This window comes from Fukomys damarensis, unplaced genomic scaffold (assembly GCF_012274545.1).
Source record: "Fukomys damarensis isolate Sample0158 unplaced genomic scaffold, DMR_v1.0_HiC HiC_scaffold_4, whole genome shotgun sequence".
Taxonomy (NCBI): domain Eukaryota; kingdom Metazoa; phylum Chordata; class Mammalia; order Rodentia; family Bathyergidae; genus Fukomys; species Fukomys damarensis.
Window position 1 is genome coordinate 8,005,188 of NW_022900916.1, and position 13,111 is coordinate 8,018,298.

Consider the following 13,111-nt stretch of genomic DNA (forward strand, 5'->3'; position numbering starts at 1 on the left):
AAAAAACACAAAGGAAAATAGAAGCATATTGTTTTCAGGTTCTTACATTATATGTAAAGTGATATAACATTACTTTAAGGTAATCCACGATATCTTAAAAATATATAATGTAAAAAATACATAATATAAACACAAGAACAGTTACTGATGAAGAAACAGGCAAATTTTCATGTCAAAAGGCATGAAAGTTTAAAAAAACTGTTCAAGAAAAAAACTGCAAAACTGTAAGAAAGAGTGATATGGCTCAGAAAAACTAAAAATAACATCACAATATTAATATGACATAAAAAAGACATAATTATGGTAAGAGTAATGACTTTATTACCTAAAACTTTAATTTCTCTGTAATCAAAAGACCCACAGGCAAAAATGAAAGCCTCAAGTATTGGTTAAAAATCTCCAAATATATTTCAGACAAAGGACTAATATTGCCAGTATACAAAGAGCTATCACAGACCAGTATAAAAATTGTAGGAAATAAAATTGGAAAAAAGTCAAGATAGTAGCAGGTAATTTGCAAAGGAGGAAATAATGAGCAAAATATAATTATCCTAACTTTTTAAGCTATACATATATGGCAAATTTATATATGTATAATGAATTAGGAGACATAATAATGGCTGACCAGGGAGCAACAGCTATGGTGAGTGTCTCTAAATAGGTGTTGAAGAAAAGCAATTATCCTGAAGCAGGGGTTAAAGATAAAGTGTGATACTAGAGAATAAATGGAAAGAAAATCTAGCTGAATTAAACCCCAGTGTTTAGAGGGTGGGACAGGGAAAACCAGTCTACTCCTGGATCACAAAACCCGACTTCCCACCCCAAACCCACTGTACACACGAATCTTGTGAAAGGATCAGATCAAGGGAGGCAGCAAGCCAGCCCTTCCTGGCAGAGCTACACACAGTCTCACTGTTCTTCCCACTGGATGCAGCAAAGTGAAACATTTCCAACCAGGGGACTCAAGCTGACAAGAGAAGTCTCACAGAGGGGCTGGGGGTTTGGCTCAGTGGTTCTGCTACCTGCCTCGCAAGCACAAGATCCTGAGATCGATCCCTGGTAACACCAAAAAAAAAAAAAAAAAAAAAAAAAAAAAAAAAGTTTCATAGAATTTAATTGCCAGGCACCCATGCACCCTCCACTTCAGGCCAGCAGGTGGTGGGACACTAGGGAGAGAGGTTTCTCCAATGTGGCCAATCATCACCATCATCACCATCATCACCATCATCTGCTTATTCTTCCCACATACAGCAAGGGATGTACATGGAACATTAAGCATCCTGCCATGAGTATCATCAGGCTCCCATGGGAAAGGGAGCACTGGCCGAGAACAGCAGAAGGAGGGGAAAACTGGCTTTGCAGCACAGTTAGAGAACAACTCAGCTGAGCTAGGAGTGAGTGCCTTCCTTCTGTTTCTGTGGCCAGCACTGAAATAGACATCAGGGTCAGAGAGGCTGGACAGCATCTAGACCAGTGGCTTTTGGGTCATATGAGAGGCAGGGAAACCCTGTGGAGGGAGGACATGGAGATGACTACAATATTTAACATCCCCCTCCCAGTTGATTAAGGTAATTGGCTCTGCGGAGGTTTGCAGGGGCACTCCTGGAGCATGAAACCGGACATGGGTTTGCAGGGAGCAATAGTTCTCAAGGCAGGCTTCCGACAGGCAACTGTCTCACCCACAGGGGGACAGTGCATGGCTACTCAAAGCCAGGCAGTGATGTCCCCATGTGGAGGGAGCTGTGTGGAAGCTCTGAGTTAATGCCAAAATAACTGCAAGAAGGTTTCATTCTTATTCCTACTGTTACTTTGGTAACTGTAGTTATTGTCACCTTGTTCCTTCGTTGGATTTGGGTCACCCTGGTTGGTTTTCTTTTTTCTTTCTATTCTGTTTTCATTTTTGCTTTTTTTTGGGGTGGTGGGGGTTCTTTATAGTTATTAGCTGATTACTATACTTTAAGTTTCAAGGGTTCCCCTTTGACCTGCTCCTTCTATTAGTGTTTCTTCCCTCCTATCTTCTGACACTCTGCCCACCTTATTTTTGTGCTTCTCAACTCCTCATTATATTGCCTCCTTGTCTTCCTCCACCTCCTCTCTATCTAACAACATAAATATAACAGGGAACTGTAAAGGTCCATTAGAGAATAAGAACCAAGCAGTGCCATTGAAGGGCATGTCGGGGTAATCCTTAACAAAATTGGGTTTACAGGATCCAAACTCAACTACCTACAAACATATTAACAGGCACCAACAAACTCGCAGCCTCTTTAATCTCTAAATACATTTCCACCCTTCAGCACACATCTTCCTACCTACACAAATATTTTCTCAAATCTCCTCAATATTGGCCCTTTAACCCAGCTATAAAATAACCACAACAGAGTCTGACTTCCTGTCTGCTTTTACCTATTAACACTTCTCTTCTCTTCCTCTCTTCCCATTGATGTTCACCCTTCCCTGTATCCCTCCTCTCTACTTTTCCTACCCACAACATCTCAGATGAAGCACAGATAGCAGAACAATATGGTCTATAACAGGTACTGACAAAGGGGTGAAATTATCAAAGCAAGTTTTAATGTTTACATTTGATGTTATGTGTGGTACTGTTAAAAGCAGTCATGTGGATCGATTAAACAGAATAGAGGGTCCAGAAACAACTTCAGGCACATTTAGCTACCTAATCTCTGACAAAGGGGCCAAAACACATGGAGGAAGGATAGCCCGTTTAATAAATGGTGCCAGGAAAATTGGCTAGCCACATGCAGAAGATTGAATCTAGACCCATATCTCTCATCATGTACTAAACTACAATCATAATGGATCAAGATCTAAATGTTAGGCCAAGCCAGCCAAGCGTGGAGAAAGAAAACCTGGGCCTGCCACACTGAGTCTATGGACAGCTCCACAATATGAATCAGTGCATCTGTAGAGGATGCACTGAAAGAAAACAAGCAAAAAGTCTCGCTAAGTTGCCCAGTCCTAGCTCCAACTTGTGATCCTCCTGCCCCAGCCATCCAGAGTGCTAGGATTACAAGAGGAGACAGGAAACAAGATCTCAAAGTAAGAAAGTCACAGCAGGAGGGAGCTCTGGTAAGCATGTGCATCTGTGTGGATGTGTTGTCTCCAGGGAGTATGAATGGCCTAAATGGCAGCAACAAAACAATTTTCCCATGTTTCCTTCACCTAAAGCCTGGAATTTCAGAGGGCAGAAATGGAAGCAGAGCACCCAAGATGAAGACGCCGTTAACCTTTGCAGTCTTGACATAAGAGAACCTATTATAAACGGGTCAAATCCCTTTCCAGAGTCACATCACTAGCTAACCTCACCCCGCCTGTGAAGACTACCCCTTTAGAGCACTTCAGCCAAACTCGGCAGCAGTTTGCTTCCAAAGTGAGAGCTGCCCTGACACCCTTGGGCCCCGATCCTGGTCCAGAAATGCCACCTCCTCAACACAAAGGAGAGAGACAGCAAGCTGTGGAGTGAGACCTCTGATGTGTATGTTAATCAGATGCTTACGGCTAAGGAAATCAAATGTCAGAAGGCAAACTTTGAGCTTTCCCAAGGAGAAAAGGACCTGATAAAAGACTTGAAATTAGCAAAAAAAGGCCTATCATGATCACATGCTAAAACTCTCCATCATGACAGAACAAGAGCTGAATGAAATTTTTGGAAAACTGGACTCTCATTCCTCTATACAAGGAGCTCCTTAGTCAACTTCAAGATATTCAGAAGCCAGATGGCTCAACTGAACATGCTGGTCCCATCCTTGTGGGCTGGCTGTCTTGTCTTGGCTCTCATGACAGCTACTGCAATAATCAAGTGGCTGCCAAAACCCTGCTGGGCCATAAAAAACAAGATCATCAAGTTCTTTCTCCCATGTTTCTCTATTGCTTTTCTAACTTTTTGGTGTGGTGGCGGAAGGCACGGAATTTAGAGGGCTTTGCAAACAGAATTTGGGATGGCATTTGAGGGAAAACTAGGAAAAACCAATCACTGATGTGAAAACTAGGTTCTGTATTACTCAACCAGTAAGCAGGAAAACATCCCTGGGGATTCTGAAGGCTTAATTTTACAAAGGAAGAAGTATTGTTTGAAATTTGCGGTTTCATCCAGTGCAAAATCTGATGCAGTATTTAGTGAGGACAGATCATGTGCATTCAAAGAAGCTGTATAACAAGAGTTAATACGGTCAGGGATTTAGTTCAGTGGTGCCCCTGCTGTCTCAGAAGCACAAGGTCCCAAGTTCAATCCCCAGTACCAAAAAAAAAAGAGTTAATGATAAAAGAAAAAAGGTATATTACATTATTTTTTAAAGCAAAAAATATTATAGTCAACTTTACCCAGTAAAACATATTTATAGATTTTAAACATGGTGAAACTTTTCTATTACAAATTTATTTAAAATTACTTGTTTCTCAAGTTACCATTTAGAAAGTGAATGAACCTGCTAAAGATAGAAGCAGAGAAAAACTGAGAAAAGTCCTTTGACAATGGGAAAAGAATGAATCATTCTTTGAAGAGCCATTGGCCACTTTGGCCAATGTATTGAGAAAAGAGGTTTGTCAATTGCTGGCCAATGGGAAGGAATTCATCAAATGTTTTTGTATAATGGCCTTAAACTTTTCCAGAATAATTTCAAATAAATTACATTAAAAATGTAAAAAAAAATGTAAACATTAGAACAGAAACACTCTACTAGGAGATAAATAGATAAAACAATGATACAAGCATAGGCAAAGACTTTCTGAACAGAACCCCAATTCCACAGAAATAATACCAAGAATCAATAGATGAGTTTATATCAAATCAAACTAAAAAGAAATGACCAACAGAGTACAGAGACAACCTACCGAATGGGAAAAAATTTTGCCAGCTACACTTTGAACAGGGTATCTAAAATATACAAAACAAATTTTTAAAAAACACCCCTCTGAATAAAATACCCAATCAATGGGCAACTGAAATGAATAGACATTTCTCAGAAAAAGTACAAGTGGGCAATACATACATGAAAATATATTCAACATCACTGGTAATTAGAGAAATGCAAATTTAACAACAATAATATTTCCATTTTACTCCAGAAACAATGGCTGTCATCAATAAATCAAATAATAACAAAATAAATAACAAATGCTGGCAAGGCTGCAGGGAAATAGGAATCCTACATTGCCAATAGTAATATAACTAGTACCACTATGGAAATCAGCATGGAGATTCTTCAAAACACTTAAAATAGAAATTTCATTTGACGCAGCTATTTCCCTTCTAGGTATCTTCAAGGAAGAGTTACACATTATATTACAGTGATACATGCTTACCCATATTTACAGAAGCACTATTCTCAATAGCTAAATTGTGGCAGTGACCTATGTGTCCATTAACAGATGAATGGATAAAGAAAACATGAAATTTCTACAAAATGGAGTACAACACTGCTATCAAGAAAGTAAAATTTGAGTCATTTGTAGTAAAACAGATATACCATGAAACCACAATGTTAAGTAAAATAAATCAGAAACATGGGTTTAAATATTACATGGTTTCTCTTATATAAAAAAGCCAAAGTATAAATAAATCAAAGAGGAAAATGTGGGCCAGGGATTTAGCTCAGCTGCACCACCCCTGACTTGCAAGTGCAAGGACCTGATACCAAAAGAGAAAACAAAATAAAAGATAGAGAATAGGAAATAGGGAGATAATTCTTTGGCAAATGGTAAGGAAGCTAAGCAAAGTTAGGAGGGAGAGGTAGGAGGGGAAGGAGATACAAAAAAATTAAGATGTGTTAACATGTTAACATGTGTTAACATGTATATGTTCCAACTACCCATAATGAATGCATTCACTACATATCACAAACATATACTGATAAACGTTTTTAAATTTAAAAATATTTAATAGATTTATACAAACCTGTAACACTGCTCTTTCAGGCAATAGTGAAATATCACACTGGGAAGTGTCAGGTGCAAGGCTGACTTCAGATAAACTTCGCTCAAGAGAAACAGATTCTTCTTCCTCTTCTTCCTCTGAAGTTTCTTCAGTTGTTTTCAATTTTAACTGACTTCTCCATTTTCTCAGTTGAAGTTCATGTTTTAATATCTGCAATGAAAATAATTTATAAATTCTGTGGAATTTCTTTTAAGTGTCAAATGAGAAGAAAGATATGTGTGCAATGTTTCAAGCACAGTGCTTTAAATAATAATAGCACCAATTAAACATTATTTATCATCCTTACAAAAAATATTATTTTCCATATGCATCCTGAATATTCCCTGAACCACCAAAGCTTTACAGATCATTTCCACTTGCTGTCATACAATACTAGCCACCTTAGAAATCTGATCTAGTCTCTTTTATGCATGAGGAAAATCCTTCTGGTAATAACAGAACTGGTACTTAGGGCATAGAGGGTAAGTGATTAGCACAGACATAACCAAAAGGAGGAGTCAGAAAGAAATGATTTGTGAACTTGCCTGATTCATCATTACAGGAAGTTCCCATTTTAATTTTGATACACTCCTGAGAACTACAAAAATGTCTGTTACAGCTTATGTCTAGATGTCTCCCCAAAGCCTCATGCAGTCATAGTGGTGCTTCTCAGAGGTGGCTGGATTTAGAGTATGTGGGGCTGGCACCTGTAATCCCAGCACTCGGAATGCTGAGGCAGGAGGATCGCTGTGAGTTCGAGACCAGCCTGGGCTATGTAGTGTGTTCCAGGTCAGTCTCAACTCCATAGTGAGATCCTGTCCCCCCCCCAAAAAAAAAAAAAAAGAGTATGTGGTGCTGGGATGGAGGGTGTGTGATTACTAAATCAGTCCACTGATTGGTTTGGCATAGTTCTGGACAAGGGTGTGAGTAGTACATCTGCCATAGGGCAGGTAGCCTGCATAAAATAAAAGGGATAGAGAGAAGGTTAATGTGCTCTGCCTGGCTGCTTGCCATGGACTGTTTGTTCTTTGTGACGCCCTCTGCCTTGCCACATTGCCTTGGAGCCAGGAGACTATGCACTGAAACCTCTACAGCTGAGCCAAGTAAATCTTTCCTCCTTTAACTCTGGGTGTCAGGTATTTTGTCTCAGCAATGACAGTAAGGCAATGCCCTAAAGAAAAAGAAGTATTTCACACACACGCACACACACACACACACACACAATTTTACTGTAATAAATACACATACCAGAGTCTAAGAAAGAGCACATACTAGAGAACCAGCACACACAGCACACGAGGTCCTCGCTCATGCTTCCAGCACACAGCTGTCATCCTCAGTGAATACAGAATGTTGCTCAGCCAAAAAATTGTATAATTAGAAGCAAATATTTTCTCTGAACATTCATATAACACATATGTATTAAGAATAATATTCCTATATGATATATATCATCTACCTACAGACATGTACAAAACATGCTCAGTGTATAGGTTACATTAAGAGAACACTGCTTGCTCCAGGATTAATTAGCTTAAGGGACATGTAAAGGGGGCTATTTCACCATTCAATATCTCATCAGTGATTAGGAACAGAGGACAGTGATTAAACACTAACTTACTACACAAAGTGGTAGAAAGCACAGAATGAGCAGAAGCACACAGTGGTAACCAAAACAGAACTGTTTTGCAAAGTTGGAAAGGTAGTTCACGATAGGCAAGGGCCAGAGGGCAGCCTACAAAAACACCAGCTCGGTAGCCATAGATTGTACCGGTCTAGGAGCAAGAACTATGGTTATGCTTCTCAGTATCTCAGCAGAGTCTGCTGCTACGTAAGCATTCTGTGAGTAGTAAGTCTGCTTAGACTCTTCATGCGCGTGTGGTACCATCAGTTTCAACAAATGGACCAATTTGGTGCATGGTGGATGCATTGATCCTGCCCTCCAAGGGGCAACACAAAAGAAAGGGATTTAATGTCAACCTTTTCTCTTTCCTGTTTACTCTGACTTTGTATTTCAAAGAATATTAATAAAATATTGCCTTCTAAATAATGTAATTACAAAACATCCCCAATGTTTCCATATTTGATGCTAGTAGTTACTCTGTTTGTTTGTTTGTTTGTTTGCGGTATGGGGATCAAACTCAAGACCTTGCACTTATGAGATAGGTACAGTGCCACTGAGCTAGATCCCCAGCCCTATCCGTTAGCTACTCTGAATATCCTAAAACAACATACAGTAACAATATATTGATACTGAGCAAATGATAGTTTTAAACTTGAGGGGATTACTTAGGCTCTGTATTTCAACTGCTTTAATTCCTAGTGGATAACCCAGTTAAGACTCCAAGTTCAGCAATAAAAATCATTTAATGTTGAAATCATGATTTATTAAATTGAATGTTGAAAAAGAATAGCAATTTAAACTTAACCTAGAGAAGGAATGCATTTAGTTTTTATTCTTTATTTTTCTACTTTAATCATATCAGTTTTTCTTGCACTTTAGATATCTACCCTGCTAATATCAAAAAATAAAATTCTTTGTGCCTACATCAATCTTTTTTAATGTTTTCCCTTCATGTTCATAGTCCAACTGAAACAATGGAAATTCTTAGAAAATATTTAGGGTAACTGAGGTAAAGTTAAATTACCAAGTCATTAAAAGAACAAGAGCCCCACAAAAAAATACAATATATAGGATTTTATTATTCTCCATATATAGTGTTATTATCTGAAACAACATGTCTAAGTGAATCAGACTCGTTTTAAAAATTAAGTTTGAAATGTACCATACCAGGTCATGTTCTCTCTTTTTATATTTTTTTCTTGCTTGTTCCTTCCATTTTTTTAGGATCATTTTTAGCTTACTGTAATGGAGTATGTGTTGCACCCCCAGAACTGCACCTAAAGAAAATTTATTAGGTTACTGTATATAGTTAAAGCTGAATTCATATTCTATCATGCACATAACACACACCAAAGTTACATCTGATAGTTTTTATTCCATTTTAATATACTTGTGAGAGCATTAGATAGTACTCATGAGTGCTCACTTCAGCAGCACATATGCTAAAATTGGAATGATAGTACTCATGAGACATTACTGACCAGTAAAAATCACCTTTGCCCTTAGAAAATAAAATGTACTAGAAAAATCAAAATAAGGATCACTTCTTTTAAAAAAAGCAAAAAACAAATCTGGCCTAGTGTGGTGGCACACACCTGTAATCTCAGCACTCAGGAGGCTGAGGCAGGGGGATTGCTGTGAGTTCAAGGCCAGCCTAGGCTACATAGTAAGTTCCAAGTCAGTCTCAACTACATAGTGAGACCCTGTCTCAAAAAACAAAACAAAAACAAACAAACACACAAAAAACAAATTTGTTCTTCGTAAAACCAGAACTTCTAAACTTATTCATAAGAAACTCAATCATGAATTAGTGTTCACATCCCTGGCCCCCAGGAATTCAATGTCCTGTGGTTGAATGGACTGGACAGGACACCGAAGCAGCTGGGACGCTGCCCTTCAGCTGCAGCCATCCTGTGTTCGCTCAGAAGCAGAGGCCCAATATTTTGCTCTTCTTTGCTTTGCTTTGCTTTTCAAATGAAGCTGGATATCAGGATTTTATATAACTACTTCTAACATTTAAACTTTGGCAATACATTTTTAAAATTTGTTAACTATTATGCAAATAGAGCAAAATATGTCGGTACCAGTTTTCAACAGCAGGGTTAGAACATTAGAGTGCTTGTCTTTCCCCTGCATCTGCTTTTGTGGGTCATGGCCCCATTAAACTTTGCAGTTTTGCTTTAAAATCTAAGCTCGTCAAGAAGCCTAGAACTCAATTAGTTTCATTAATTAATAGTTCTTAAATTGGCCTGTTCTGATGTAACTGAGAAACCACAAGCCCTTGGTGCATAATTGCTCAGGTCAGCTAACTCATCTAAAACTATTGTTTATTCGTTGTGGTTAAAGTTTTTTGGTTCAGTCAGGAGAGCTAAGCAATTTTTGTTTTAAATTTAGCTCCCAAACACAGGAACTAACAAAACCAGATCTATCTTCTTGATTACTTCAGTAATCTTTTCAAGGAAAACAATCTTAGTTCAATGTTTTTGAATCAAATAAAAATAATGGCATAAAAGTTAATAGTTTAATAGCATACTACTCTGCCATAGAGTTATTTGTGAGAAAATGGATGTATTTTGAGACCATATTAGGTGAAATAAATCAAATACACAAGTTTACATATCACATGGTTCCTCTTACATGAGAAACCCAAAGTATCAACAAAAAAGCAAAATAAAAGATACATAATAGGAAGTAGGGAGATATTTTCAAATGGGAGGGGGAACAAGAGAACAAGAGAGGGATTGGGGATGGAAAGGAAAAGATAAAAAATTAGAATTGAAGAAAAAATGGAAATAGAACTTTTGCGAATGTGAAGGGAAAAACAGTTGACGGGTGCAGGGAAGGGTGTAAGGGGACAAAAAAGAATAAAGATGCTATGTACATGTAAAAACTACATGTTCATGAGAAATGTAATCATTATGTACTGCAAACACATGCTAATAAAAAATAAATGGGAAAACAGTTAATAAGACTATAAATTTTTCTCTTCATTTTCAGTTAAATGCCTTTTGCTTGAATTGCTTTCCACCAGAATACCCTTCTATATATTTACATGGTGGATTTGTTTTTATTATTTAAGTTATAACAATTCCAAAGTAAAAGCATCTTGGAGGAAATTACTATTTTTTCATTATAAACTCATATTTGCCTAGCACTTAACATGCTAGAAAGTTGTCTTATATATCCTCTAAATTACATCGGCTTATTAATACGTCTTAGACCTTTAAGGTGATATCATCTCATAAATATATAATAAAATATTTCAATATTGGTTTTATTAATTTTTTTTTCGTTTTAATGGTACCACTTTGAAAATCATGATTAGGATTGTTATTTGAAATTTTTCGCAATTAAATCTCAAGCAAAATTTTAACTTTTTTCATAATCATGAATATGTTGAACATAGTCTTTCCACCAGGGAAGAGGACTAGCTCCCAAGAAATACCATAATATGAAGGTGACTTGGATATTTTGAGAGATTATATAACTTTGAGATTACTTGACTTGGATTTGAAACAGGAATATAAATGTTTGCTGCATAAATATAATAAATATTTTACAAATATAAGCCTTTGTGTTGTATGATGGTTAGATAAGGTAAAAAAAAAAGGGCAAGACACAGGAGGGAAAATATTGAAAAGAAACAAGTGGGTAGAACTGGGAAAGAAGAATAAGGAAAGTAGAGAAGAATAAGGAAAGTAGAAAAGAATATGAACACTTTCACATGGCTCACCCTAACAATGAGAAAGAGATGGAGGTAAAGGAAACAAAGGCAAAGTGAGCAAGAGAAGGTGCAGAACTGGAAGAAGGTCAGAAAGAGGGGAAGAATATTAAAAAGAGAAACACAAAGAAAGTGCAAGAAACCATTGGAAGAGGAGAGGTAGAAGGAGTAACTCTGTGTAGTGGATAGGGTGGAGTTTCGATGTGATCAGCTCTGAGATCCACCCCAGAGACTGGTAGAGCACACTTCTAGGTGTCTAGGTGGCTCACAGAGGCGTGGCCTTGGGGTCTATGTCTGGTCCCTCACTCCTGCTCTGGCTCTGTTCTTCTGCTGTGTTTCTGGCACCACAAACTGCAGCTTTGTTCCCCATGCCCTTCTGCCATGATGTCGCTGCCTTGGAGCGAGCTGATTAGGGACTGAAACTGTGATCAAATTAAACCCCGCCTTTAAGTTTTGGTTGTTGGGATTTGTGCCTCAATGACCAGAAAGCTTACTAATATTCTCTGGTAGAGAGGAAAAGAACTTGGTCAAGTGGCTATTCTAAGCTACAAACTAATCTGCTTTCACTACAGAGTTTGCAGTGCATCCATGATAGGTATTTTGAAGGTAGCTCTCACCACCTATTATTACAATCCTATGAAACGTGAGTTAGCCAATTAGCCAGTTTCTAATTCTTCATTACATTTACATTTAAACCTTAAAAGAATCTGCTCTGAGGGAATACAAACAGCTAGTCAAAAGGAGCTGATCTTCTGTTTTACCCCAGTATGGATCTGCAGATAATCTAAGCAAAAGGCAGGAGTTTTCTATCCCGACTCCTAAGCTCACACATGCACACACTATCCTCTCATAGACAATAAGTCTCAAGTAAGAGAAAATAACTTTTCTTTAAGCTTCCTCACAAGTACATTAAATGAAATATTTGTAACAAATGTAGATCTCTGTGCAAAAATAGTCAATTTTTGGTACCTACCCAGAATATATCAGCTTTTTATTATATATAAAAAAGCTAACAGTAGATCCCTATTTATATTTGTATATGCACATACACAAATACACACAGGATTTGGTTTAAAATATTCTGATTTTGGACCGGTGGTTTGGCTCAGTGGTTCTGCCACCTGCCTTGCAAGTGCAAGGGCCCAAGTTTGATCCCCGGTACCAACAACAACAAAAAAAAAAGCCAATTTCTCTCACAATAAAATCTTTTCAAATAAATTTCATTAAGAATTTTAAATTACTGGTTCTGCCTTCATTTCATAACAATTGTCTAAACATAAAAACAGGTTCATTTGAGTATACAAACCATGCTTCTTTGTGGATTTTTTGAATAAATATATACAAAAGTAACTGCTATTGTGTAAGGATTTACCATCAATTTTTTCTTTTTGCTTTTTTACATAAGAGTACCATTGATGAAATAAAGATTTCTGAAGGCTAGAATTATAATATGTTATTGCTGTTTTCATTTTTTCAGCCAGGATGTCTTCTTCACTTACACGAGGTATTGCTGTGTCTCTCCATATGCTATAGGCAGAAAACAAAAAAATAATATTTTGATGTTAGAGGAACACAATAAATAAATTGACAGGATCAACGAGTGATACTTCCCTTATTCCCAATATTCTTATCAGAAAAATCATATTCTTACCAAAAATGAGTTTTTACTAAATGTCCAGTGTAAAAGGTACACGCTTTTACCATCAGTTCTGGAGTCACCTGAAATAAATAATGAAATAATAGAATTAAGTGAGATACACAGGTTGCCTCTGCAAGATACACAAGGAAATGAGAGTAATGGTTTCCTCCAGGAAGAGGAATTGGGCAGCTGGGA

The 13,111-nt window shown here is 37.4% G+C and overlaps 1 protein-coding gene across 8 annotated transcripts in view; it reads right to left on the reverse strand.

Annotated features, from left to right (window-relative positions):
• Positions 1-13,111, reverse strand: part of Fbxl13 (F-box and leucine rich repeat protein 13) — a 273,523-nt gene that overhangs the window by 230,326 nt on the left and 30,086 nt on the right. For 7 of the 8 annotated variants that reach the window (XM_033756570.1, XM_033756578.1, XM_033756577.1 and 4 more), the window contains exons 4-7: positions 12,929-12,996; positions 12,650-12,804; positions 8,724-8,833; positions 5,915-6,103 (exon numbers count right to left, since the gene is read on the reverse strand). In XM_033756570.1, the coding sequence (XP_033612461.1) occupies positions 5,915-6,103; positions 8,724-8,833; positions 12,650-12,804; positions 12,929-12,996 (522 nt within the window). The remainder of the gene's footprint in view (positions 1-5,914; positions 6,104-8,723; positions 8,834-12,649; positions 12,805-12,928; positions 12,997-13,111) is intronic. The other variant, XM_033756589.1, reaches the window with a different exon arrangement.